The sequence below is a fragment of the Micropterus salmoides genome, unplaced genomic scaffold (genome assembly GCF_014851395.1).
Source record: "Micropterus salmoides isolate LMB-PRFRI ecotype aquatic unplaced genomic scaffold, ASM1485139v1 Ms_hic_scaffold_1, whole genome shotgun sequence".
Classification (NCBI taxonomy): Eukaryota; Metazoa; Chordata; class Actinopteri; order Centrarchiformes; family Centrarchidae; genus Micropterus; species Micropterus salmoides.
This window is the reverse complement of record NW_024040040.1, coordinates 37,754,452-37,781,176: the sequence shown is the minus strand read 5'-3', so window position 1 is coordinate 37,781,176 and position 26,725 is coordinate 37,754,452. Positions and strand designations below refer to the sequence as shown.

General features: G+C 41.2%; 3 protein-coding genes across 7 annotated transcripts in view; all 3 read right to left on the bottom strand.

Moving 5' to 3' along the window:
* Positions 1 to 341: 341 nt before the first annotated feature.
* On the bottom strand, positions 342 to 3,821 carry si:dkey-73n8.3 (uncharacterized protein LOC100150965 homolog). Its single transcript, XM_038693698.1, has 7 exons — positions 3,808 to 3,821; positions 3,225 to 3,340; positions 2,673 to 2,828; positions 2,471 to 2,575; positions 1,955 to 2,161; positions 1,223 to 1,415; positions 342 to 722 (listed from the first exon to the last, which is right to left on the bottom strand). The coding sequence occupies exons 1-7, from the start codon at positions 3,819 to 3,821 to the stop codon at positions 620 to 622; spliced, it is 894 nt and encodes a 297-aa protein (XP_038549626.1). The 3' UTR covers positions 342 to 619.
* A 1,766-nt stretch (positions 3,822 to 5,587) lies between these two features.
* Positions 5,588 to 18,828, bottom strand: tnfrsf11a (tumor necrosis factor receptor superfamily, member 11a, NFKB activator). Its single transcript, XM_038726281.1, has 10 exons — positions 18,442 to 18,828; positions 13,943 to 14,024; positions 13,063 to 13,188; positions 12,733 to 12,879; positions 12,551 to 12,641; positions 12,072 to 12,148; positions 11,730 to 11,837; positions 11,492 to 11,541; positions 10,308 to 11,256; positions 5,588 to 7,279 (listed from the first exon to the last, which is right to left on the bottom strand). The coding sequence occupies exons 1-10, from the start codon at positions 18,514 to 18,516 to the stop codon at positions 6,996 to 6,998; spliced, it is 1,989 nt and encodes a 662-aa protein (XP_038582209.1). The 5' UTR covers positions 18,517 to 18,828; the 3' UTR covers positions 5,588 to 6,995.
* A 2,387-nt stretch (positions 18,829 to 21,215) lies between these two features.
* relch (RAB11 binding and LisH domain, coiled-coil and HEAT repeat containing) overlaps positions 21,216 to 26,725 on the bottom strand; it is a 38,353-nt gene continuing 32,843 nt past the window's right edge. For all 5 annotated transcript variants that reach the window (XM_038726172.1, XM_038726164.1, XM_038726185.1 and 2 more), the window contains 3 exons: positions 25,287 to 25,375; positions 24,705 to 24,775; positions 21,216 to 22,550 (listed from right to left, as the gene is read on the bottom strand). In XM_038726172.1, the coding sequence (XP_038582100.1) occupies positions 22,430 to 22,550; positions 24,705 to 24,775; positions 25,287 to 25,375 (281 nt within the window). In that variant the 3' untranslated portion in view covers positions 21,216 to 22,429. The remainder of the gene's footprint in view (positions 22,551 to 24,704; positions 24,776 to 25,286; positions 25,376 to 26,725) is intronic.

The following is a 26,725-nucleotide window of genomic DNA, read 5'->3' as shown; positions in this document are numbered from 1 at the left end:
GTCAAATCACTGCAGGGTTTGACATAAGGAAAGTACAAATGTAAAAACAGCTTGATGTAGCCCACCAAGACCTCCAATCACCTGTTAGAAGAAGATGAATGTTACAAGCATCAGTAGTAATGGTTGATTGTGTTGTAACATAATCAGATTTTGTCTTGAGAATAATGCAACCAAGCACACAACAAAAAACATAATCTTGCCAATTATTCAACAATTCCTTGAGAACAGGAGTTCTTGAAACAAGTGTGAAGATTAAAACAATGGTTGCTATATGCTGTCATACTGTTTATGCAACTGAACCAAGAAAAAGAAACACGAGATCAATCAGCAGGTTGGAATATCAGTGATATTTATTATTAGCTGCTGCTATTTATTTTTATTTATATAGAGCCAATTCATAACACAAGTTATCTCATTGTACTTTTTATAGAGCAGGTCTGGACCATACACTTTGTAGTATTAATACAAATAATTTTTTTGTCTATTACACATCACATTTTCAGCATTCACTAAACATCTTCAGCATAATATTTGTGGTATTGAGGGTATCACTATATGTGCTCATGAATAGCTTTGCTTTGTAGCATGTAGGAGAGCTTATATATATATAATTCTGAGTCTATCTCCAGCGGATGCCTAGCAGGTGGCAGCTCACAGCCCACAGCATTAAAGCAGTGCCATCATCTTGGGCTGCCCTGCAGCTCTCTGCAATTGCACAGTCCCTGTAAGGAGAGGAAAGGAGAGGAAATACATCAACTTCTTTGGCACATGAAACATTAAGTTAAGTTTTAAAATGCCTTTTTAAACACCCTATTATATATTTACTGCAGAATTAAGGAGAGATAACCAATCATGAATGATGGCTTCTACGTGGATTTGCTTTAACAGTGTGTCTCAGGGGAAGAGTAGGCTACATTGTGTACCTTCAGCACTTGGCCTACTAGCAGCTGAGAACGCTTTAAGACATAGCTGTCACATAGCTGATTGACATATTTTTGCATTTGGCACTTTCTAAGAAGACTGCAACGCCCACAAAGCCTAAGCTAAAATGAGATGTAATTTGTGATTAATGTTGTGACTTTGTGAGAACTATGTTAATGACAATGTATGGTGTGATGCTACCAGGTCACTTCATAGGTGGCTTGTTAAGTGGCTTGGTTTGGCTCATTTGAATTGACTGATCTTGAGTTCTGCTGCCACTGCAGTAGCATTTCAAACTGACTTGTAGTATCCTCCAGTGAGCAGCTGGTTTTCAGGAGTGACGGCGCAGTAGATGGTGGTGTTGGCTCCCTCTGCTGGGGTCTTGATTAGAAAATCGAAGATCTTGATTATGTCCACAAGAGGGCGCCCTAGGTGCCTTGTTATTTCAGTTCTCACAAGGCCAGGGTCCACAGAGTAAGCCATCACACCAAGAGCTGTAGGCAAATGTATGAATTAAGGTATAGAACCTTTTCCCAAATGGGTTTAGATGGTGGTTTTCTATTTCATTTGATTGTTCTCTTCAATCTGAGATCTTATAAAGATAGCAATAGTCAAAGACCGGTTACATTCAGAATCCATGGTGCATTCATCAGTTTTACATATGCATACAGTCATGGATGGTCTGCATAGTTTGCTACATCATGATAATACCTTAATAATACAACAAGCCATTCTTTGCTCTTAATCATCTCTATAGAAGTTGTTAGATTAATAGTGAGAATGGCAAACAAGGTGTGATCATTGGAGCAATGACTTATTCTGTAAGACAACTGTGCTTTCTGCAGACATGTTTCTCCTTGCTCTGTTTCTTGCCCAGAGCAATCGTGGTTGAGGCATGAGACTCTCACACTGGATAGAGATGCAGATTGATTTTTTACGCACAGGGAAAGAGACAAGGAGGCACAGAAAGACTCATAAAGACAAACATACAGTACATGTTGCATAATCTGGGTCACAAACACACACACCCTACCCTCAGTTCTCCTGGCCAGCTCTCTGGTAAACAGGACGTTGGCCAGCTTGCTCTGTGTGTAGGCCCTGACAGGGTGGTAGTCCTTGCCGCCCAGGTCATCAAACTGGATCTTGCCCATTGTGTGACTTACCGATGACAAGTTGATGACTCGGGAAGGGGCCGAGTGCTTCAGCAAGTCCAGTAACAGAAAGGTCAGAAAGAAATGACCTGAAGAGGGAGAAAGTCGGGGTGGAACTCAAGAGGAAGACCAGGAGTTTTGAGCGACAGAAAATAACACGCAGAAGGAGCAAAAAGTAAAACTTGGGAAGAAATATATTTATAGGCAACTTTAAAATTAATACAGAAAGGCTTTAGAGATTGGCTCACAGATTGAAAAGTAGTGAGGGCCACTGGCAGGGCCCCCAATTAAATTCATTTTAACCAATAAGACACATCCTTATACATACCTGACATTAACTAAACACATGCAAAATCTAACTAAAAGTTGTGTTTTTCCTCAGTATTTTAATCTCATACCCAAGTGATTGACTCCGAACTGCATCTCAAATCCATCTGCAGTAACGCTGTAAGCGCACATAGCCACACCTGCATTGTTGATCAGGCAGTGAAGAGCCTTCTCAGCTGGAAAACAAAATATAGGCTAAATGTTAGCTGCATTACAGTCTTTCTGAAAACATTATACTGTATTCTGGTGTGTGTGTATGTGTGTGCCACCCACTGTTGTAGATATTCTCAGCGAACTGGCAGATCGATTTGGTGTCAGCCAGATCCAGTTGCCTGGCGACTACCTTGGCGCCCTTCACCTCCCTCATAATGTCACAAGCAGCTTGCTCTCCTTTTGCCATGTCTCTGCATGCCAAAATCACCCGTGCACCTACGGAGATTAATATCTCTTAATGCTGACTGTGTTTTTGCGTGTACATTCATGTTAAAATTTCAACAAGATACGATGATGAGTGGGACTTTTAAACATGTCTCTTTGTCTTGGAGTTTACACAACCAACCTATTCACTATGGCAGCAACAAATTATAATACCAGTTCTCTGCTCTGGTGTCACATATTTTGAGCTGTATTTTATTGAAACCAGCATTTGTTTATTTCATTTAATCCACCACTTCAATACTTGAGCCACCTCATTATATTTGTTATTCTTGCGTGGGCTTGTTAAACATTTTCCACACAGGCGCTCTGATTCACACAGCAAGAAAGAATAATCCAAAGAGTCATGCCCATTTGACTGCCTTTAAATGTGCAGCTCTGCTTGCTTGCCTCTGCTGGCCAGGTCTTTTGCTGTCTCCTTGCCTATTCCAACGTTGGCCCCTGTTACTATAGCTGTCTTCCCTTCCAGTCGTACATCTGAAGACCACTTGGGGATAAACAGAGACCTGAGGCGTGAGGTGTGAAGGTATAAATGATTAGAGCAATATTAAGAGGGATCTTGACATACAATAAAAAAAAAAGAGCTTTGTAAGAAAAGTGAAGGGAATAAATTATTGTTTATGTGACATGTTTGTTTAAACTTCCTGTAGCTAAATTACAAGGTGGGTGAGGTTCACCGCCTAAAGCAAAACAGTGAATGCCAGTAACCACAGTCAATGTATAAAATGAAGTTAAAAGTCACAGGTTTTGATCTGACTTGACAACTATACTTGACGTTTCAGTGTCTGTCTGAACAGACCCAAAGCAACAACCTCCACCTTATACCCCAAAAGGGGTAAATAGAAGAATTTTGTGAATAGACATTTTTTTGTTAATATCTTTTTCTTGTATTTAACATAACCCCCCCCACACACAAGTCTACTTTTATCCTCTTTCTTTCTGGTGACGATAACCTACATGAGAAGTGTCTTACCTGATTGCTTGCATTTCTGTAGTTGGTGACACAAAATTGCACTATCCCTCCTAAAAATGAAGTGGCTCCTTATTTCACTGATGTTGTCTCAATTCCAGATATGTAAAGGAGGGGATGGCAGAGAAATCAGAGAGAGAGAGAGAGAGAGAGAGAGAGAGAGAGAGAGAGAGAGAGAGAGAGAGAGAATTATGTATTTGCCCTTTAAATGGTTTAGGGTGCATTGGGAAGTCATAATTACATACAAATCCTCCTCTGTTGGAAGTGTGTCATTGTAACTAATCAATTAGCCAGATTTTCAAATGGTGAGCAATCGCATGAAAAACACTGCTATATTTCAATGAGCCCAAGTAATAGAGAACTAATTGGTTGATATAGTTACAGCTTAATTATGTCATGGTGATGATAATAATTGACTCAGCAGACACCTTACACAACAAATTGTTGTGATGTCATGTTTCTTTTCTTTTATTATGCTGAAAAAAGTATTATTGTTGCCTGTCAGTGGTAAATGAAATATTACATCTTTCATTTGAGTAAAAGTAGATATACCACAAAGAAATATACTTCTTTATGTTGATACATTAACCTGTAAGCAGCATTTTAGTGTTATACCTGCTTGTCCAGGTGTTGCTGAGTGAAATTACCTTTTGGGAGTTTCATTTAACGCTCATTTAAAGCACTTTATCATATTTGTAAGCTCCTCATGTGTCCTGCACACAAAATCAGTGTATCTGTGACGTAACCAGAAACAGGATCGGATGAATGAACAGAAGTGTCTGTTCAGAAGAGCCACTGCAGGTGAAATTGAAAACCCGCATCCACAGGTGAGCCGGCTGTAATTTCAGCATTTCCCCACTGTGGATTTTCTGGTGCTTTCCGCAGGAAGGTCTCAGTTATCACTCAGCTAAATGTAAGGCTGTTCTCCTAACTGTTGATTGGGGTGACCATGACCAAATTTATATAACGCTGAACCCGCAGCATTAATCAAGAGTGGGACTCCCCTCCCCCTTCTTCAGCGGCATCAATTCCTTTTATTTTATTGCCATTTAAAAATTGGGTGTGTAGTGATAAATGGGCCATATATATTAGCATATTAAATGAGACTGCAGACTATATCTGGTCAATGTAGGAGCTTCTTATAAAAAAACAGAGCCGTGCCTTCAAAGTCAAAATTGTTCATATGCCTTTCTAACATACAGTTACCACTAGGGGGTGGACTGTAACAACTTCCTACATATCTTCAGTCAAATGAGAGACTGTTTTTCTCACACATGGGAGGCTGAAAAAAAAAGAAGCTGAAATCCTTTAAATCTACAGTCAGGTTCTGTGTTGGCCGGCCAGCCAGGTCTCATGTAAACCATGTGAAAGCTAGTCATAACTTCCTGTTTTCACAAACAACCATAAAATAAGCCGAGACAAGATGCGCGCGCACGCACACACACACACACACACACACATATATATGTGTAAACACACTCCTGCTGACCCAAACCAGGCCTAAATGAGTGCTGCCAGCTCCTCTCATGTGGTCTCTCTGTGACGCTAGCTGGTCTGACTGCTAGATTAGTTTCTCCTCACAGCTGCTCGCCATCCCCAGGCTTGATGAAAGGCTGCCTGTCTGTCTGTCTGTCAACAGGGGGACCAAGACAGAGAGGCCTTGCCACATGTGTAATTAGCATTGCTTCACAAAGATTATAGATCATCTTGAAGAGATAAACGACTCCTTCATTGTAATTTGTTGATCCCAGAATAGGAAAGTTGACATAAAGGAACCACAGAATGCAGGATAGCAGCCATCCCTGAAAGGATTAGATGCAAAACACATTTAATTCCAATCAAAATATTCTTTGTCATTCATTGCAATAGCTTTGATTGATATGTACATAATTATTTTAAGGCGGCATACATAAGGTGAGGTTGTAACTGTCCCTTTTAACTTCTGTAGTGTGCATTTTGCCGGCTGTTAATGGCACATCCACACCTCAGATCAAACGCAAGAAAGCACAAACAGAATATTCATTCTTGTTTCAAAAATGCATCAAGCTTCTTTTGAAATATACATAAACATTGATCTTATATGCATCATCTGAAATAATACATAAACAATTGACTTTGTAAAATTAATTAAAACTAAATAGAAACAGGCTGACATTTTACTTTCTTCATTTAGGCTTGCACATTAAAACATAATGAAACAAAACAGACCAGTAATAAAATAGCTTATCAAATGCACAGCATTTTCTTTTCTTAGACGCAAACTGCACTTGTGGTGCAATGAGAAGAGAATAAAAAAAAGTCGTACCAAAACTGGATGTGTCTCTTTACTGCAAAAAAGCTTCTGTTAAACCCTGAAAATTCACTCTGTGAAATGCTTTAAATTCATTGTGGGTTTTTATTGTTTTTTTTCACGAACTTAAATTCTACCCTGCCAGATGTAGCCAGTAGATTGAATTTTGTTCCAAACATCACACCAAACAATATTAGTACTTTCGTGGCATGATTTAGTGAGAGCAAACACAATTATTTCCACATGGTGGATATTTTGTTATGTAAGGAAACTCTTCAAATCATCCAAATTTAAAGCTAGGAGTATTCAAATTTTAACCTGGGCCATTCTGTGATGGAAGGTGGCAAATGAAAAATGTAGTGACTTCTTTGTATCAAAACCCAGCTGCAATTTCCACACAACAATAAAAAACATGACGTTCTTCCAGTCTGGATTTTAGTTCCACATCAAATTCCCAACAAAGTTCCCCATCACTGTCTGGAATGGAGGGAGTTTCCATCTGAAAAAGCCTGCAGCTTTCCACTGTACAATGAAAAAAGGCACTTTAGAGATGCCTGAGGCAAGATTCATACTAACTAATGTGTGAAATGGGACAGGATACAGAAGATTACATTCCAAACAAATTATATAGGCATAGATTGATAGCTTCACATCCCTAAATGTTGCTCTCTCAATCACCTGCCTTTAAGTAAAGGCCTCCCTTTCCTTGTTCATGAATGGAGAGCTGGTGTGATAGACAAATGACAGATGGTGTTTTTTTTCAGTTCATTTTGTAATTTCATTTGGAGCTGTGTATGATATGTAAGGTTACCACCAGAAATGATAGGAGTTCATTTTTGTGATAACTGATGATTGCGGAGATGATCACTGCACTGACAAATAAAGAGCCACTGATCCCTTTTCATTTTCCAAGTGGCCGCTCCTCCATCGCTTCCTGGACTGGCAGTGTTTCGTCTTGCAGGGTGCTGTAGGAGACAGAGTCCCCTTGTGACCTCAGGCTGCTCTGGAAGAACGGGGCCGTCTCATTGGCCTCCTCCTGGACAGGGCTCCCAAAGGCATGGTCCTGCCCCGTCTCCTCGCTGCCGAGAGACGTCTGGCTGACGTAGACGACGATGACATCACCGCTGAAGTTCATCACCTGACCGCTGGAGATGAAGGTGGTGTTGTTGTTCCCAGACACCTGACCTGAATGGAAAAAATGTGTGAGGGAGAAAAAGAGGAGATTGTGAGAAGTAAAAAAACACATAAAGACGCAAGCAAAAGAGTGAGAAACAGGACACTATTTATGGATAATATTTGCCTGGTATGTCCATTTTTTTTTGTATTACGATGGAGTATAATACCTCCCACCCCCCTACCCAGAGGCAGGCTTCCCCTATTCATGATGTAAGTGAATAAGGGAATATCTTGGCTAACCTCAGATGACAAATGGACAGTGGGTGTAATGACCATGCAGGATGACCACAGATAGGCCACAGCTACATAGACCGCCATATCATATCCTTTCTGCCTTATTTGTTTCAGAGTCCAGCACTTTTTAGCGTGAGAACCTTGAGATCTCTGAAAATAAGCTATTTGTCAAGGGTTTAGGGTTTTACAGGCATGGCTGAATAAATGCAAAAAAGAAAGAAAAAAGTGCTGTTCAACTCTTTCTAACCTTCCAGTAGCATGTTTCTCCAAAAGGGAACCTTCCATGGTTTACCTCAGCTTCTCCTTGTAAATCTAGCATGTAGAAACTTGTCCTGATCTGCTAATGTTCATGTAGAGTTCATATATGGGTTTCAGCCAGCCAGGTGAATTAGGAAATAAACTGTGTTTTTGTTTTGTAAGCCATCTTTCACCACATTAAGCCCCTAGTTCCTATTTTATCCAGCCTCCTGTCTGACTTCCCAGCCGACAGAACAAGCCTATTCGCCGTGACTAACAGCTCATGCCTCATGTATTCACACATAAGTGCACACGCACACACATAATCACAATGAATGTGAGCAAACAGGCTCTTGCAGACACTTTTACACACACGCGCACACACACGCATGCACACACACACAATGAAAAGCACACATAGCCATATAAAGTTGCAAAGACAGACAAACGCAATCACACACACACACCAAAAGTGTGTCTCTGTGTTCCCCATCTGAGAGCTTTTCCCGGAATACCAGTCTGAGAGGTCTAGCTTGAAAATATGTCATTTCACCACAACTTTGAAAACAAAGCTCTACGGAATCTGCTTTGCTTCTTCTGTTTATCCTTTCTTAATACCAAGCTGATTTTTCTGGATGCCCAACAACAATCAGTAGTCTACTGACAGGGGCTTTAAACCAAAGACTAAAGTTGAACTTTTGTAGAACCTCTCTCAGGGAAAACCACAATTGTAGTTCTCTGCAGAATCTTGCTCATTTTACCTGGACAGCTGCCAGTTTAATTCCTCGACCAGTAAAATATATCTGGGTGATTACTACTGTTGAGGTGCCCTTGAACGAACTGTTCCACTGGAGCAGTTCAGCGGCCAACAGATAAGACTGATGTTGTATTCTGGGCAGCTTTTATGTGTGAACTATGTGAGACTTGAGGCTAAAAAAATATTTCAGGTGGACAGGTGAAACCTCTGACCCATGCTTGACTTTTAAATAGCATGTGCGGGAAGTCTATTTAATGACCTGCCATTACTGCATGATGGGAAATGGTGTTCATTTCAGGCCAGCAAGCATGTAATTAAAGCACCCAGTCATCTGTGAAAGTAAAAAAAAAAGCCTTCACAAGTTTGTGTGTATATGTGCTGTATATGTGTGTGTGTACTGTATGTGTGTGTGTTTTTGTTGGGTGGGCAGGGATATAAAAGTATTACTCAAGCTGCGCACATCTTGCTTCAATTAAAGCTGTGGTCACTTTGCGCAACCCTACGGAACTCTGGGTAAACAGGAGCTTTGTAGATGGCATAGTTCTAACACACGCACACACACGCACACACACACACACACACAAACACACACACACACACACTGTATGTTAGAGTGTGGTTCTGGTGGTTCACTAGCTCATCAAACACTCACATATCTTATTCCTGCTCCCTGTGTGGTCCTCCAAAATTTGAGGTCAGTACGGTACTATCAGTACGGGCTTTAATAAAACATATTTCTTGGAAACAATCACACGAACTTCTTATTCTTATGCTGAAACCAATCCTCTGTTATAAGTTGTGTTCGGTATGTTCACCTAATAATACCCCAGTTTGAGCTAACCACTGTCCGGATCAGACTGTTCTGATAATACTTCTTTTATAACTAACCATAACCACTCAGTGTTTCCCGGAGATTTTTCTCTTTGGCAGTGTGCAAAGGTCTCTGTGAGAACAATAGAAGTTCAACCATGTGACAGCAAAACTTTCCATTTAACCAACATATATTTCATTCTGTGCTGTTATTCTTGGCGGCTAGTCCCACCTATTCTGCGGACGGGGGGACACTGCTATGTACTGTATCAAATCATGTATAGGAATGACCCTGTGGCAATACAGTGGTGACTGCCTACACAAACAAAGAACACAGAACCCACCTGACAAACACTACTATGGTCCCACAGCCTTTGTAATGAGCCATTATCCCCATCACACACACACACTGTGCATTTGGCTTTCATTGACACTGTTGAGTGGTCTTAGCAAAAATATCCAGGAATTATCCAGCTCCATTGCACATTTGTATTGCAGAGGGCTAAAAAAAGCTTGACTTTCTGGGAATCAACACACAGATGTATGGAAGCCCATTTCTGTCATGGTAAAAAAATGGACATATGGCAATACTACAAAATCACACATCAGACATTTTCTTTTTAAGTGGGAGAATAATCTGAAGTATGTCATAATTCACAATTCCGATAACTCTAAGTTAGATACACATTATGATAATAACTATTACGTCAAATGTATATATTAAGTGTATATATTAAATTAAAAGTATGACTTACTAGTTTTATATATATTATCTCATAGTTTTGGCTTAAAAAGTCAGAATTTTGATTTACTAACTTGTAATTTTGACTTTGTATCTCATAATTTTGACCTCCCATTTCATAATTGTAAATTGTAAATGTATTAGTATTCTTATTTTTGTCATCCCTATTATTTCATCTACGTTTTTATTTTTTCTGGCAGAAACAGGCTTCCACACAGATGAGCTGAAATTGATGAAGTTTCACACTTTTCACCTACCTGAGGTAAGAGTTGGCTCAGCCAGCTGACTATGGAGGCTCTCAGGTGAGCACTCCAGTTCCGACTCCACAGAAGAGAGCTTGTTTCCCCTACTATCCCTCCAGGAAAGTCCCAGGCCTTGCTCCGGGCTCGAGGACTCAGGGGGCTTGTCCAGGTAGAGATCTCCAACAGATGAGGATGTCATCAAGGGGCTGACCGAGGTCACCGTGGGGTTTTTCTCTGTTAAGGTGGAGTCTGTGCTTGCCAATCTGTATAAATCCTTTTGTTTTACCAGTGACCTGTCAGTCAGGTCAGGTTTAAACTCCGGCCTCACATGAGCCTGAGACAACGGCAGGCAGAGTTCAGGAATTGGACCGGAGGGAGTGATTACAGAGGAGGTGTGGAAGAAAGGAGGCGAAAGAGAGTCAAGAGCCGCAACACTTGTCTCACTCTTGGACAAAACCTTTTCTTGGTTTCCGTCACCCTTTTCTCCATTGTCTGCCCTTACACTCTCACTTTTCTCCTCTTTCCCACTCTCATCTCCATCAAGCCCTCCGCATGAGCAGGTTGCTGGAGTCCCGGGGCTGACAGCCTGGCTACAGTCCTCATTCTCACCTACTTCCAATGGCTCATGGATGGGAATGACACACACGCAAGAACCTGCCAAAAGAGGAAGCACACTCACAACCTCCTCTTCTTCTGACACCTCCTCAGGTTCTCCAGACCCTTCACTCTGATCCTCCATCACTGTCTTGCCTTTGGTCCCTTCTTCCTCTTTCATTTCCCCTGTGAAGGGCAGTGAGACCTTGACATCGGAGACAGAGGTGGGGAAGGTGCATAGAGGCTCATCAGTGGGGCTGCGGGGGGGTGGGTAGAGTTTGGTCAGCTCACATGGTGTACATTTGGAGCCTCCAGGGCCTCCTCCTATTCCTCCTCCTGCTCCACTGTGGTACAGAGGGGCCAAGGTCTCCTAGAACAACAGAAACAAAGAAAGAAGCACTGTAAATAGATGGTATTTTCTGAATGAATAATAAGAAATGTGTGATTTCCGAAACCCTACAGCATGTATAATAGACATTAAGTGCTGTGTTTGTTCCTTACCCTTTCATTTAATCAGATATTTTAATCTAATACATAGATGGGATGACTTGCAATAATGTTGGTTTCTGTGTATCTATTGCTTTTTTAATTATTTTCCACTTTACCTGTTGTATCCTAGTCCTCTTCAGATTCTGGACACAGGATCGCAGATTTACTAGGAAAAGAAACAACATATTGTATCTTAACACGAGTGAAGATGTGCTACAAAGATTCTATGCCCAGAAAGTCAAATTTAAATGTCTGTTGTGAACCAATGTCTACGACACCTTGAAATCAATCAAAAACTCAAGTAAAAACAATAATGAAACATCTAGCTAGAGAAGAAATATGATGGTGACCTACCAGAGAGTAATTTCAGTTTGTCCTTGTAGCAGAAGAGGAGCAGAATGAGGAGACACAGAACAGTGATAACTGACAGCACTGAAACTATGACCCAGGAGGGCGCTGCACCTGCAAGAAAGAAGCTCAGAGCTTGCTTTTCTACACTACATCCACTGTCATTCATAAATGTCTGCCAGAGACACAATAAATCAGTTTTTCCTCGTCTTTTTCCAACATTCATATGACATTTAAACTTCATCTGCCTCATTTGCTCTAAGTAAGTGAATCTTTATTGTGATTACTTGTTAAAAATACATTAAATTGGCATTTGTGGTGTTTGTGGCAAATGTGTCTATGTCTTACCAGAGAAAGGTTGTCCACATACTGCGTCAGCCTTTGCACTGCCTGGTTGCGTTTCACTCCGGCCCTCAGCCTTACAACTAGACGAGAGGATGAAAAAACATGGAGTGAAGAGGAATATTTGTACAAGTGGACATGTTTTTCCTTCTTTCTTTCCCTCTACATTTCAACAGCCAAGCTCCCATCCTTTAGAGTTGGATCTGCAGTGACTGAGAGAGGAACAGATGGAGAGAAAAACTAATTCTCTCTCTCTCTCCCTCTTTCATCATCATCATCATCATCATCATCATCATCATTACGGATCCGGCCGGCAGTGGAGGCTGGTGTCTGGTCTGGGGTTCCAGGGGAAGCGGTGTGAGAATTACTCATGACAGCTGGTTAGTACTGAGGCAGTGGACAGCTACCCAAAAGCATTTTCCCATCACAACATTAAAAGATTCCAGGCTAAAACTGTGTGCATGCATGTGAATATATACACTTACTTAGTCCATGGTTTGCATTGATTGTGAGTATTTTCATCAGAGAAGTAGCCTTTCTTACACGCAACACAGATCATCCTTCCATAAGGAGACTCTGAAATTAACATCAGACATTGTAATATAAGTGAAACTCCGCTGTAATTGTTTGATATGAATGCAATGCATTTTGTGTTAGTGTGTCTCACCAGGGTCTACCTCGAGTCCTTCTCCAGCTCTGCAGGGGGGTATCTGCTCACACCACTCACAGTTGATGGGATGGCATTGGAGGCCGGATAGGCAGCGGCACGACTCTTCTGCCTCAAGGTTTTCAGGCATCTTCATAAAACCCTTAACTGGAGGCCAAAGGCAGCATTTTTGTGCTATTTTGTTCTCCAATGCAAGTAAATGGGTTGACAAAATATCTGGAAACAATAATCACTAAACATTCTAGACATTTGTCTTGATGAGACATAAATAGCAAAACCTTATGGTGTTTCAAGATTTTGAAAATCTTTGTTCAAACCGCAGGTACTGACCTTCGTCACAGAACTTCTGCTGTAAACAGCGCGTTTTTTCAGTCCATCCGGGCTGGTATTCACCACTACTACATTTGACACATTTAGTCTGGACGGAACCAGTGCACTCAGTAAACACACGGAAGCCTAATTAACAAAAAAAAGTGGAAGAGAGTGAGAGACAGAGTGAGTGAGGAAGACAGATGGATTTAAAAACCCGTATATAATCACATTAACCACTCAAAACCTAATGGCACAAAAGACGAAGGAAATTGACAAAATTAGAGCCATTTTGCTCTTTTAAAGAAGTTGGTTCCTCTAGTGGATCAAAGTTAATCATAAATTGTGTGTGTATGTATGTGGTTGTGAAAACATCCGGGCGTAATGTGCACGTCTTAGCTATTTTAAGCCAAAATGTTCCATTTATAAACATCCTTCCTCTTTTGATTTAGGATATTTGTGAATGGAAATCTATTTCTACTTGCTTGTTTTATACTTGGAGTGCTCTTTGTATGTGTTTCATGTTTTTATATCCCGGTGCACAATAATCGATGGGACTCAAAATTGAGGTCCTCACAGGTAGAGATAGCTCTTTGAGGGTCTAAGATTTGGTTTTAGAATTCAGGTTTCAATTAGGCCCCTGTTGCCCGGGCCTTTCTATGTGGGGTTTGCATGTTCTCCCCATGTCTGCGTGGGGTCTCTCCGGGTGCTCCGGCTTCCTTCCACCGTCCAAAGACATGTAGGCTAAGTTAATTGGTGTCTCTAAAAAATTGTCCTTAGGTGTGATTGTGAGTGTGAGTGGTTGTTTGTCTATGTGTGGCCCTGCAATGGACTGGTGACCTGTCCAGGGTGTACCCCGCCATTCGCCCGATGTAAGCTGGGTGTGTGTGTGTGTTATTACCTGGCCGACACTTATTGCAGCACCTGGAGCTTTTACTTAAGTACTCCTTTTCATCACACTGGAGAGATTTGGAGATCGCATTCTAAAAAATAATATGACATAAAAATAGTTATTTTGCATAAAGTTTATATAAAGAAAATATGTTACGATTTACATGATAACTATTATATTTTGTATTTGTTTGATCAAAAACTTAAATCTTGCTTTATAATCTCCCTCAATGAATGCCACGCTTTTCTACGGCAATCCGTTTCCTTCTTCAGTTCATCTTTCATTTCCACACATGATATTTTGAGATGGCGGTGAGTAATGACAGGAAGAGGATGGTTAAAACATTTCCAAGACATGCCAAGGAATTATTTCCTCACTCTCAGAAGCACCTGACCACAGCACTGTGCACCCTCTAAACTAGCAAATCAAACCCCAATAGTACCCAGTTACTTAAGGAGAATCAAGTGGCATCCAATGGAATTTGGTTTGAAATTAATAAACACTTGGCTGCAGAAAATCTCTTAATGTCCACTAGCTGCCACACTAACATGTTTTTGGCAGGGTGATCTATTCAACCTACCTATTAAGTAATTGGTGAGTTTAAAAAGTGAGATACAAAAAACAAACAAACCTTGAGGCAGCTGTTAAACATATGTGCATGTTTTAAACCGCAAAGCTAAACCATATAGGCTCACACACACACATACACACACAGTACACACCCTGCAGCCACCCTCTATATGAGGAGCTGGTGAACTCTTTGCCACATTGCTGAATTAGAGAATCTGGCTGTTATGACAGAAATGATGCCAAAGCCGCAATGTCTACATATAAATGTAGAAAAATACAACCTATAGGACTGCACTCTGACCTCAGACTAACCTCTTTTTTTTTCTTATTCAGCCCTTCATAAAGCTCCATTTTCCCATGAATTGATGCACTAATTAAGTCATTCATACGTACAGTAAAGAAATGCTGGTCTTGCATTGTAGGAAATATTATTTGGTAATTATTTCATCATTTAAAGGCTTAAGTTTGCCCTGCCACTAAATTCAGAGGATCACTTTGTCAAAGAGATGTCAACCTTGTAGTTTTATCTAACAGCAATACAATTCTGGAGGAACCACTGAATTCTTTCATACCCTCTCCTCCCCTTTCCCTTGCTGTTTCTTCCCCTCTCTTTCTCACACCTCCCCGTTTAACTCTCAGGGTCTGTCAGTCTAGCCTCAGGCTACGACAGCGCAACACTGGCAGGCGTTTAATTACCTCCTTTCAGCTTCTCACACATCAGCCGGCCTTTGTTTTATAATCTAACCAGAGGGATAATGATGCACAGCACTTATAGCTCGGACCGCAGCACTAATGAGGACCATGTGCTGAAACAGACAGAAGTGACAGGAGTAGGAAAGATTCCCATGCGAAGGGTTTGTCTTAGATAGATAAAGACAGATGAAGACAGATGTGGAGACACATCTGTAAAGCCAGTGGTGGCCAATCTGCACAACTGGGCTAGAGTGCACCGGAAGCCAAAAGAATGCTGGGAATTGTATTTGTGTGACCGCCACATCTAAACACTGGGTCTCAGTAATGCGAGGCAATATGTTTTGACTCACTAAATATATATGTAAGAGGAAAAGAGATGATCCACCCTATATGATTATAGGTTATCATAACGGTTAAGATAGAATTTCCAACCTCAAAACTAACTTTATCTGCTGTATGTATTCAAATATACACTTATCTGTGAGTCTAACAGAAATTGCAAAAAGAAAGAGACAGGAGAGGGAAAAGGGGAAATAGTAAAATGGATAGATAGAGTGAGCTGCACTGAATAGAAAAAAGAAAGAAAAGGGGCATTAAGTGCGCTGTTGCTCCAGTGATATTCAGTTACTGACCTTTTTTGTCATCTTCTCCTAGCTGTTTTGTTTATCTTGTAAACCCTTAACCTGTTGTGTGATCCTATCAAACCAAGCAGGAGTGCATTCCAGTTCGCTGTCAGAGTACCAGAAAATTTGCATAACGGCCACAACAGCCTTCGGCACAGAGCCAAGAGAAGCAAACACGACTTTTGGGCCTCCAGGGATTTCAGCAATCCATGATAAGGTGCTGTAAATGCGTAATGCACAACAATTGAATCTTTGTACAATGTTTGCACCTGTGAAGAATTATTTTAAAGCCATAAAAACAAATCCTTTGAAGTGCCACCTGCACAAATAAGGATATTCACTGGTTTCACAATCTCATACTCTTGATGGGTACTTTAAAAATGTCAACCACATTACCATCTAAAAGACACGGTGGATTATTACTCAAGTAATAATCAAACAGTTTGTGTTTGTTTGCCACATTCCATTTTGTCTTATCTCAAAAACTGGTTGTGATGTTCTTGCTACCCGGTCAATAAAATCTGAATATCAAGAGATAGGCACTGTGGGTTTTTCCTCTGAAAACTTCTCTGGTGCACTTACATTACAATTGCAGCAGAAAAGTGGCTTAATGCAAAAGAAGAGCTAGAAAATCAGCATGTACAGCGATGGCCAACAATCTGTGAACAAAAAAAGAGAAACTATAGAAACTCAACTCAATTACCAGAAGAACAGATACAGCAGAAAAGTTGGGAAACAAATCCCCAAACAACTATAATCTAATTTAACTAGACATAGCTTAATGTGTTAAGAGACATACTATGTTAGGTCTTAAAAACGGCAATTCGTTCTCCTTTCTCCACAAAAAGCTCTATTGTCATAGAAGGCTGCATGGTTTATCTATCAATTAAATGTCTCTGTTGTTTGCATAGTTAAATCAAGTTTGGATCTGCAGGCCTGAGGCAAAGTACTGTTATTGCTCAAACCGAGGAAGACACAACACTGATTACTCATGTGACAGTGGGAGTGTGAATGGGTGGAAGGATGGACGGAGTTCCAGGAGGTGAGAAAAAAAACATGATGAAGAAAATGATTTAAGTGAAGAAGGGTTGTAGTTCCAATATTAGATGTAGGGAAAGGGGTGTAGTGAGAGATTGCTGATGGACGGTTGAATGAAGTTGGTCAACGCATGAATGGCTGGAGAACCTGACTAATAAAATGTACAGGAGCCATGCGGGTAGGCAAGTAAATGAATCCCTCAAAGCTCACTTTATTCATGATATATTGACTTTTAAGCTCTCAACATCTTGAAGTAATCTTGTATTGCTCAATGTCACACAGACAGTTTGAAATGAATTTTGGATTGGATTGGATGAAGTGGTTGAAAACCAGGAGAATGAGGGGGAATTCTTTGGGGATACTGTGAGTCAGTAATGGCAAGACCACGGTGAGAACAAACCAATGCCAAAGGTTTGCAGTGTCACCTTAAAACGCAGATGAAAAATATTTCTTCCACACACTGACACGTTTTCCAGGCACTGCATCTGTATTTGCTCACTCTTGTTACTTGAACAAATGTGACTTGCATTCGACAGTCTGTGAAAAACATCTTTCTTCTGTGCCATCACCTCTCTGGAGCTCAACATGGACAAGTTTCAGTACCCTCCCTGAGCATCGTCTCTTGCAGGCAGCAGAGAAGAAAAACAGGGTAAGAAAGAGCGTCTGTTCCAGTCAAAGTCTTAACGATGCTTGCTTACGGTAATGCGGGCAAACAGGCAGTGATAGATCACTGGTGCCCAGCAGTCCCACCACTACAACCACATCTTATAAACTACTCCACCTGGACAGAGTTAGCTGCTTGGACTAAACAACAACATGGACAACAGCATGTCAGGCCATTCACTTTTTCCCCCCACAAATTAGATCAGCTGAGACATTATGTTTTTATGTGTTTGAGGTATGGCACTGATTTTAAAAAAAGCATCACAAAAAAGTGATGCTATGTATGATGTGTTCTATAGCCTCTGCCTATAGCCTTATGGTGACAGTGAAACAATACAACGTTGCAGTCCTAATCTCTAGGGAATAAAACCATTTTTAGTTTTAGTGTATCCCCTTGTTGCTCCCTGCTCCTCACTTTGGAAACGTCTCATCTGGCAAACCTAACGAGGTTCCTGATGAGCCATTTGGCTCGCGCCGGTCCCCCTCTGGACCGGGAGAGAATGCATGGTGAGGGGAGAAGAGCATCTAGTTGCCAGCGGCGTTTTTGCGGTCAGAACAGGGGAGGTGGACTCGACCCAAACATAACTGTTTCCAGTTAGTGTCCGGGCGTAAAAATGCAACCCCCTCCCTTTCCCATCTCTCTCTGACCAGTTCATACAAACCATGTGATGTGTTGACACGTATTCTGGTTTACTGTTACATATCTCCTTGTCCATCTACACAAGAAAAATAAACCATCGTGATTCTCAGTATTTTGCATCGTCACTCGACTAAAACTTGAAGGCCCCTAAAAAAAAGTCGTGCACAGCAGACAAAACATATAAGTAAGTAATTATCGACTATTTTGACTATTTAATAGACGCCGTCATATTGTTATCTGGGGCATTTTAACCTTCTATTTAATACCAATGTGTCTTTTACCTGTGCGTAAAAGGTCACGAGGACACACGTCATCCAGCCTCGGACTATCCAACTTGTAGAAAAGTTCAATCTCATCTCTGCTGCTTAATGAAGACTACTTCTGACGTGAACTTATTCTTCTTCTCAGCCAAGAAGATGACGCTTAGCACCAATATCCGAGTCTTGTCACTTCTTCCTGTGTGCGTGTATGTGGCGGGTCCTCCACACCGTCTCACAGGGCATTCTTGCGCCTTCTTTCCAGGTTAGGCAGCTGCAGGTCCCACCTCTCTTCTCCTCCTCTCATCTTCCTTCTGCTTTCACCCACGCGTTGTGTGTGGAGAGGGCTGCATGCAACAGCTTGTAAAAACTGACTGACTGACTCTCTGAGGGAGGGAGGAAGGGAGGGAACAACTCCACGTTGTAATATAGGCTAAAAAGAAAAAAGTTCACCCCCCCTTCTGGTTCTTTGCACTGATCTCTCCTCCTCTCTTCCTCTCTCTGAATAAATGAATGTGGATGAGACAATGAGTAGGCTAAGTGTGTCTGCTGTCAATGATCTAAGATTATCATGGTAACATGAACCTTTATACATTGGAATTACAAATGTCACTACATGTTTCTGTCATAACAATCTGCTGTCCCACATCCCATACAATTTATTGGACCTTTAACATGTGATTGCACAATCAAGTTGAGTTATGACTTCACATGAATTCAGCTATGACACCATCCATGGGAGGCAAAGCATGTGGTTACACTTTGACTTCTCAACTTCTGCATTTGCCATTCATCATGTCATTGCGTGGACAGCCCCAAGCATAGTTCCTGGAGCCCGGATCCTGGAACAGCCATGACCATTTCTATGGTCTACAAATGTCATTTATTTAACAGTATAATAATTGACTCCAGGAAATAAAATGTTTTCTGCTTCCATGACAAATGGGGAGAAAAAAAGTGGGTGCATTTCCCTTTGAATTTGCATGGCAGAGTACACCCAGCCTACCTTGGCAAGTCATGAGTGGGAAGGTTTAAGAGGGTGGAGAATGTGTTCTGTTCAAGGTGACAGTTATGCAAATATTGAAGTGCATGTGTTGACTCTGAATGGACAAAACAAAGAGCTGATTGACACAAGAAAGGAGAGGAGAAGTGAACAATGGGGGTTTTAAGCTGAGCCAGTGGAGGTAATGAGCTCTGTCCTCCCTCTACTCCTCTTCCCGTAAAAACATGCTGAGAGAAGCTGTCTTGCGGTGGGGCCTCTGCAGCTTGCACAGTAGCAATTAAGGACCAGATCGGACTCTTTAAGCAATCAGAAACCTCAGCTTGACTCTAAACGCGCCATACATTCACACCGGAGTCCACCCCTAACAACAAAACTGATCTGTTTTGATGTGTAAAAATGTAGATCCACTGCAGGCAGACATCCCGCTGGTTTACAAGCACCCCACTTTAAATGACCTGGGCCAGGCCAGGGCACAAGACTGTGCAGCTGAGTGGGTTGTGTTGCTTAGCAATAATTTAAAACATGAAGTAGGCCTATTCCAGACAGCTCATATACACAAGAATGCACACACACACCATAAGCTGCGGAATGGTTCCCATTAACGTAACACACAATCATTCCGTGGAAGAAAGCGGCCACAGCCTGTTTTGGTACCATGATTTTGGAGGAAGCTTCAAGGGTTCAGCACCGTTTCCCTTAAACACACTGAAAAGTACGCACACGGCCCTCACATACACACAGAACACAGTGGACTAATAACATTAAGGCTTAGCCACCATGTTCCGGTGGTTTTAGGGTTGGACCTGCGCTGCTCCCGCTTGCTTTGGAAACAGATGTGATCAGTGAGTCGCCAACGTCGTCAAATGTGACTTAGTGTAGCCTGCTGACGCCATTACTACACAAACAAAAATGGCAGGCAAATTTTCACAACACTCACACAGATTCAGACTCAGATGGGCATGCAATGCAGTTACACTTATTTGCATGCTGACACACACACATCCGTGCTAAAAAGCCAAGCAAGGGTCTTAGCAAGCAGAATTGTTGTTTTGACACACAAACAAAACTATTCACTATGAAAGCAAATCACATAACAGGCATCTGTCTCTAGACACACCTATCCCCAGATATGCACGGAGATACACAGGCACACCCACACAGGGATGGGAGAACACACCCCGGCTCTATATCAATTATTTGTCCACCTGGTGGGTTATCAGTGATGATGGTTGAATATTAGCCTATATATGCAAATGCTTTTCTGTATTACAAGGTTCAGCCACTAAATGAGAGCAGCTCTAAGGGCTTACGTGAGCCATTTATATTTTCAACCCTAATAAATGCATTGGATTCCACTACAGGTCAATCAGAAGTGACAAACTCTGATAGCGATGACTTGTGCTTTAATGGCCCTGTTAAAGTACTATGAGGAGAGGTGCACACTTCTTTGACTGAGATGAAAAGTCTTCTTACAAGGATTTAGGGCAAAGTTAACCACATTTTTCTAAAGCGCCAAGAGATAGTGTAATCTTGACAGCGGATTGCAGCTTTTACTTCTTAGCATTTATTTGGGGTAAGCTGTTAGGAATGCCCCTTAAGATGGACTTTGGTTTGTTGTACTAACCAGACAATGGACTACATCAAAGCGTTGAATGTGAGGGGCAGGGACAGTAGGAGAGTGTGATTGTCAGTGAAATGACTTTGTTTTACAGCCACCAACACCTGTCGACACTTTGAGCAATATTCAAAACGCGGGAAAGAAAACCATGCGGACATCCAGTGAGGCCTCCAGAAGTACATTTAAGAACACAACTCATCTCCATCTTTTATTACACCATGACACCAATTTCAAATATACATAATGAGTACCATCCTCTTCGGTTCAGTGTATGATACAGTTATTTACTGTTTCTCTTAGAGCATACTGAAAAAGAACAACAACAAAAAAAGAACCAAATACCCACTTTAGAAAAAAAAAAAGCAGTACAATTATCAGAGACACTGCAACACAGAGAGACTAGATGCAACGGACAGAGGGAATAATTATGATCAGTGTTCTCTTCAACTACACATTGCCAAAACAGATGAACAAAAAAATAATCATAAACCGTAGTGATAATGTTCACCATGTGTAATACTCTCAATTAAAACATATATATATCTAATAAACAAACAAAATAGTAAAGTGAAGTGCAAATATCTTTGGAAGTTGGAATAAGGTATGTTTTTTCTTCATTAAGACATAAATAAGTTATAAAATAGAAGCTATCAAAACAAAAACCAGAGACAGACTTTGAAGTAATAAAGGCAAGACTATTTCATAGCTTCAAGTAGGCGAGTTGTACAGATATACACTGCACAAGGCATTCTTAACAGACTTGGATCCATTTTGTTGTCTTTCAGCACAATTACTCAATGACAAATGCAAAGTGAATGGACAACTCCAAAATGGCGTTTAAAAATTCAAAATAAAATCCAGCAGGCCGTGCTCAGAGTTTTGCTTCCTAGAGACGAGAGAAGCTCTTCTGATACAAGTAGAACTGCACTGAAATTGAAATTGAAATTCTGTGATACTTTCGAGTCCAGCAACGTCCAGGAAGCAAGTTCCTTGTTATCGCTTTCGAGTGAATTTCAATACTGTTCCATTTCATCCTCTCTCTGAAATGACAATGTTAACAAGATTGACTCACAAAACCAAATCCCTAGTCCTCGACAACCCTTTCGTCATGATTAAGGTTTAAGGAGGGGAAATATGGGCAGAGGGGAAACCCTCAGCTTTCACTTTAAAAAACATTGCTGTTCACCTTTAAAGAACACGGTGTCCTGCTGCACTGGAGATTTGAAATCACCTCAACTTTCAGCAAATCTTAATCTCTTGAAATTGAATAAACAATAATCTTGGATTGCTTCTGTTTTAGGCTGAACCAATGCCTTTTCCAGTAAAATGAAATGCTCCCAGCAGGGAAGGTCAGTTAGTCGCAGGGCTTGATCAGTCAGTCAGTGTTGTGATCACTTCTTTCTCTGGAAGACGTTGGCCAGCATGGCGCCAGAGGTGGTTAGCTGACCCATCTTGCTCAGGAACTTGGTCTTGGCATCCTCACCCACCAAACTGGAGGCGATGGACATGGAGCTATGGGAAAAAAATAAAATAAAAATGAGAATAAGAGGATAAAAGGTTGAATTTTAGCTGCGATGAAGCAACAAGGTTAAGCTCTGCTTTATCAACATATATCGACTGACAGACGGGCACAAACAAAAGCACAGCAGTACAGAAAGAAACCTCCACAATCCTCCACTATCTTTTGACGAGCTTGTGTCAGCATTTACTCTACTTCGTTGAAAGTGGAAATGCTGTTTGCCAATACAGCCACTCCTGATCTTTACAGTCTAACGGCTCCACAAGTTCCTCTTTTTGAGTTAGCTGACATTCAGACTGATACTACGGAGCAGTTACAACACTCTGCCAAGCTGCTGCATTGCTTAACAGAAGGACAAACATCACATCTTAACACCAGCACCGGACTAAAGTCAATGAATGTAAGGAGCTCAGACTCAGTTGACTGGTGAAAATCACCATGTGGCTTCTAGATAAGGACAACTGAACAACCGGTTTCAAAGTGCCTCATGGGTTGTGGCATAAAGGCCTCAACTTTTCTGCGAACAGTTTTAAGTTACGGTTCTGTGTATCACTTAACGTGTACATAAAGTATTTATGTAAAAAAGTGCATAATAATTTCGCATGCAAAATTAATATGGCACAATATGGAGTCTTTAAAGAGGTGGTATTATGCTCATTTTCAGGTTCAAAATCTTATTTAGGGGTTGTACCAGAACAGGTTTACATGGTTTAATTTTCAAAAAACACCATTTTTTTTGTCATACTGCACATTGCTGCAGCTCCTCTTTTCACCCTGTGTGTTAAAGGCTTCGTTTTAGCTATGGAGTGATACATCTTCTCTCTAAATGATCTTTGTTGGGAGTTGCACACTCGCAGTTCCTAGTTAAGGACTACTAGCCAATCAGAAGCAGAGAAAGGCGGGTCAGCGAAAAGACGGTAAACAGCTTTGATTCAGCTGTAGGCTACATGTTGCCGACTAGGTTGACAATTTGGACTGAAGCAAGAGTTTCAGAGTGGTGAGTAATTAATCGGTAACAAAAGTATCTTTCATCCATAAAGTTTTAACTGAGCTCCGTCTCTACATCACAGTAACAACTTTATGTCCATTGACTGCTTGGAGGGTAGCTAACGTTTGGAAGGGAGAGGAGAGGTGTGCTGCAGAGTGTTTTCCACCGGTGTTTTTGAGGGCGTGTCGGACTAGCCGCTCAGCGAGCATTATGACTGATGTATTTTCATTGTGACGTCACAAGAAAGGGAAGTAAAGGCTGGACAACAAACGAGCTGTTTTCAGGCAGTTCAGAGCAGTGTTTTCTGTGGCTTTTTCACTTTGCAAACCTAGTACATGCACAAAAAAGATAAATAACTCAATAAAAGAGAGGGAAAAAGCCAAAAATAATAATACCACATCTTTAACATCAGACCTCAAGGATACATATCTACAATGAATTGCACCAATGTATGTGATTCAAAAAGTCTTTCTGACAGAATGCCCACTAAGCTGGGACCACAACAAAATATGAAAATATAGTTTCCAAAATATTTCATACCAGAAAGTAAATACATCAAGATCCAAGTTATCAATTATAGTAACAGAAGTCAAAGAAAGACTCGATGGACCAAAATGAAAGAGGAACAAAAAATCTCTCGGCACAAACACAGAGATTTTAACCTCAGACTTTAACTGAGGCTTTTGGAGGGGAACACACCCCAAACTGAGCATATGTGCACAGAAAGAACAGACGTATACACACTTCTTACATACATATAAACACACTTAACTTTTTAATGAGTCCCGAACACATGTCAACAAGATGGGAGAAACATCCTTTAAAAAAGACACCCACAGTATGGCTGGTGTCCCAGCTCTCTTAGCTTTACCAAAATAACTCTCATTTCTCTGCTCTCATATACCCACATAATGAGTGTGGTTCCAACACTCTTAACATGTTCTCCTCTCCCCCTGGGGCATAAACCCACAATACGGGCACAGTCCCAGCACTGTTAAGTGACCACTCTCCTCCCAGTAGGACTAATTCTCCCCCCTCCAAATTCTTCTAAACTACCACTTTAGGCTGCTGACACTGCCTCTCATGCAATAAAAACCTCTATCACCGCAAATCATTTCAGAAGAAGTGATGCGAATGGGACTGTTGGGTTTGTTCTCACCCTTGTGCGTCTCCCATTCCTCTGTTTTCCACCTTGATTTCACATTCTTTGATCATAGAGTTCAGAATAACCTGTTGAGGATATGACAGACAGATTAAGTTGAAATGTCACCTTGCAAACAGCATGCTTTTACCTACTGGAGTGGTATATAAAGGTTGAATTTGTGTGTTTAAACGCAAGAAAGTTCCAGCTTGGAAAATAATTCCTGTCTTAGAATCTGGTATGTAGCCTTTACAGACAGCATGGATGTGTATAGGGGAAAAGAGTCAGCTGATCGTTAGTCACTTTGGGAAAATGCTCGCATGAAATGGATCGCGTGAGATTCTGAGACACAAATAAATAGGTGTGTGTGTGTGTGTGTATGAGTGTGTCTGAGAAAGAGATAGAGAGTCAGACTGTCTGTCTTTACCAATATTGTGTGAGATCCCCTGGGAATAAACAGAGAAAGAAAGAGACAGTCTGGCCCTCAGTGCGCGAGTATGCAGACGAGATACTGTACGTGTGCATTGCGAGCGTTAGAGTCAGTGTCTGAATAAATGAATGAAATCCCTTCCTCCTGCGTGCAGGGATGTGTCTCCTGACCTCGTGTTCTGGGGAGAGTTGCTCCATGTCAGCGTGGAGACACCTGAGGCCAGGCAGGAAGTGGTTCATCATCACCTCCTCAGAAATGACTGCACAGGAAGTTAAGGACTGGAATGTAAAGCTAACTTTTTCAGTACCCGGGTTCCCAGGTGTCATTTTAAAATGTGATAATCTGATTGAGAAAATATTAACAGAAAAACATATCTATTTTTAACTAAATGTAGCTTAACGGAGGTAAACTGCTAATAGGACCTGAAAGAAAAAAAAAGTCCAAATATTGATTTATGTAATAATTGTAATAACCCTCTTGTACATTAATCTCAGAGTGGAGAGCAGAGTGTTGTAATCCCTTCTCTATCCAGAATTTCTTGCTTTTCTCACTACATGTACAGACAGAAACTGAAAAAGCTGGTGTTTTCAAGGCCAAGCAGTTACAAATACTATTTGGAAAGTGCTTCTAGGCATTACCAGATGGGTGGAGTTTAAGGATCATTTTAATCAGAAAAGTCAATATATGTAATATACATATATGTGAAAATATTTTCCTTTGATTGTGCAAACAAAGATTCTTAACTAACTGGCACCAAATGGCACTAAAGTAGGTTGACAAAAACTAAAATTTTGAGCACAATGGTACACTGTCCAGGACTGCACGTGTTCTGCCACCTGTCATAGCCAGTGGAGCTATATGGGACACAAAGTGAACACATCGGTATTTTTAGAGATGGGAATGTACAATTTCAGAGAGTCACACTGATTACAAGAGAAAGAAGTACAGTGGGAGGTAAAGCCTCTGAGGTTAGGGCTATACCTCCTGGACACTACGGCACTGTGAAATCACAGCCTGACAAAAATCCACAGGAATGAACCTCAGACCAGCTGTCCTCTATATATGTGTGTGTGTATGACCTGGGTGGGGTGGGGCTGACAGAGGAGAGACAGCGTAGAGAGAGAAAAAAAATGTGAGAAATGGTAAGCAGTGAAAGAACCACTGATGGACAGCAGAGACAGAGGAGCGGTAATGTAAATGTGAGCCCTAACCTGGGAACTGTTAGGATCGAAGCTGATGTTCAGTACTTCCCTCCTCTCACGCTCTTTCTCCCTCTCTCATCCTTTCCTTTGCTTAACCAACCCTGTAATTACCTCTAGCCCCAAAATGGAGGCAGCTTATTTTCCCTTTCTCCTCCTGCCAAATGACAGGCAGACTCTGCCAACGTACACACTGAACCCCACACACACACGGGCATCGCTGATACATACCACACTGTTATACAGGCACACTGAGGAGCACATTCAACTAGTGCAGCTTGCATTTGACCGGCTTTTCTAACGGCCTTCCCACTGACTCACTGTTTCAACAGCTAACCCTGAACCCAAGCCAACCTTGACACTCACTTCTAGTAAATCCGTTGGAAATACATACAGTTTTGCAGTTAGAA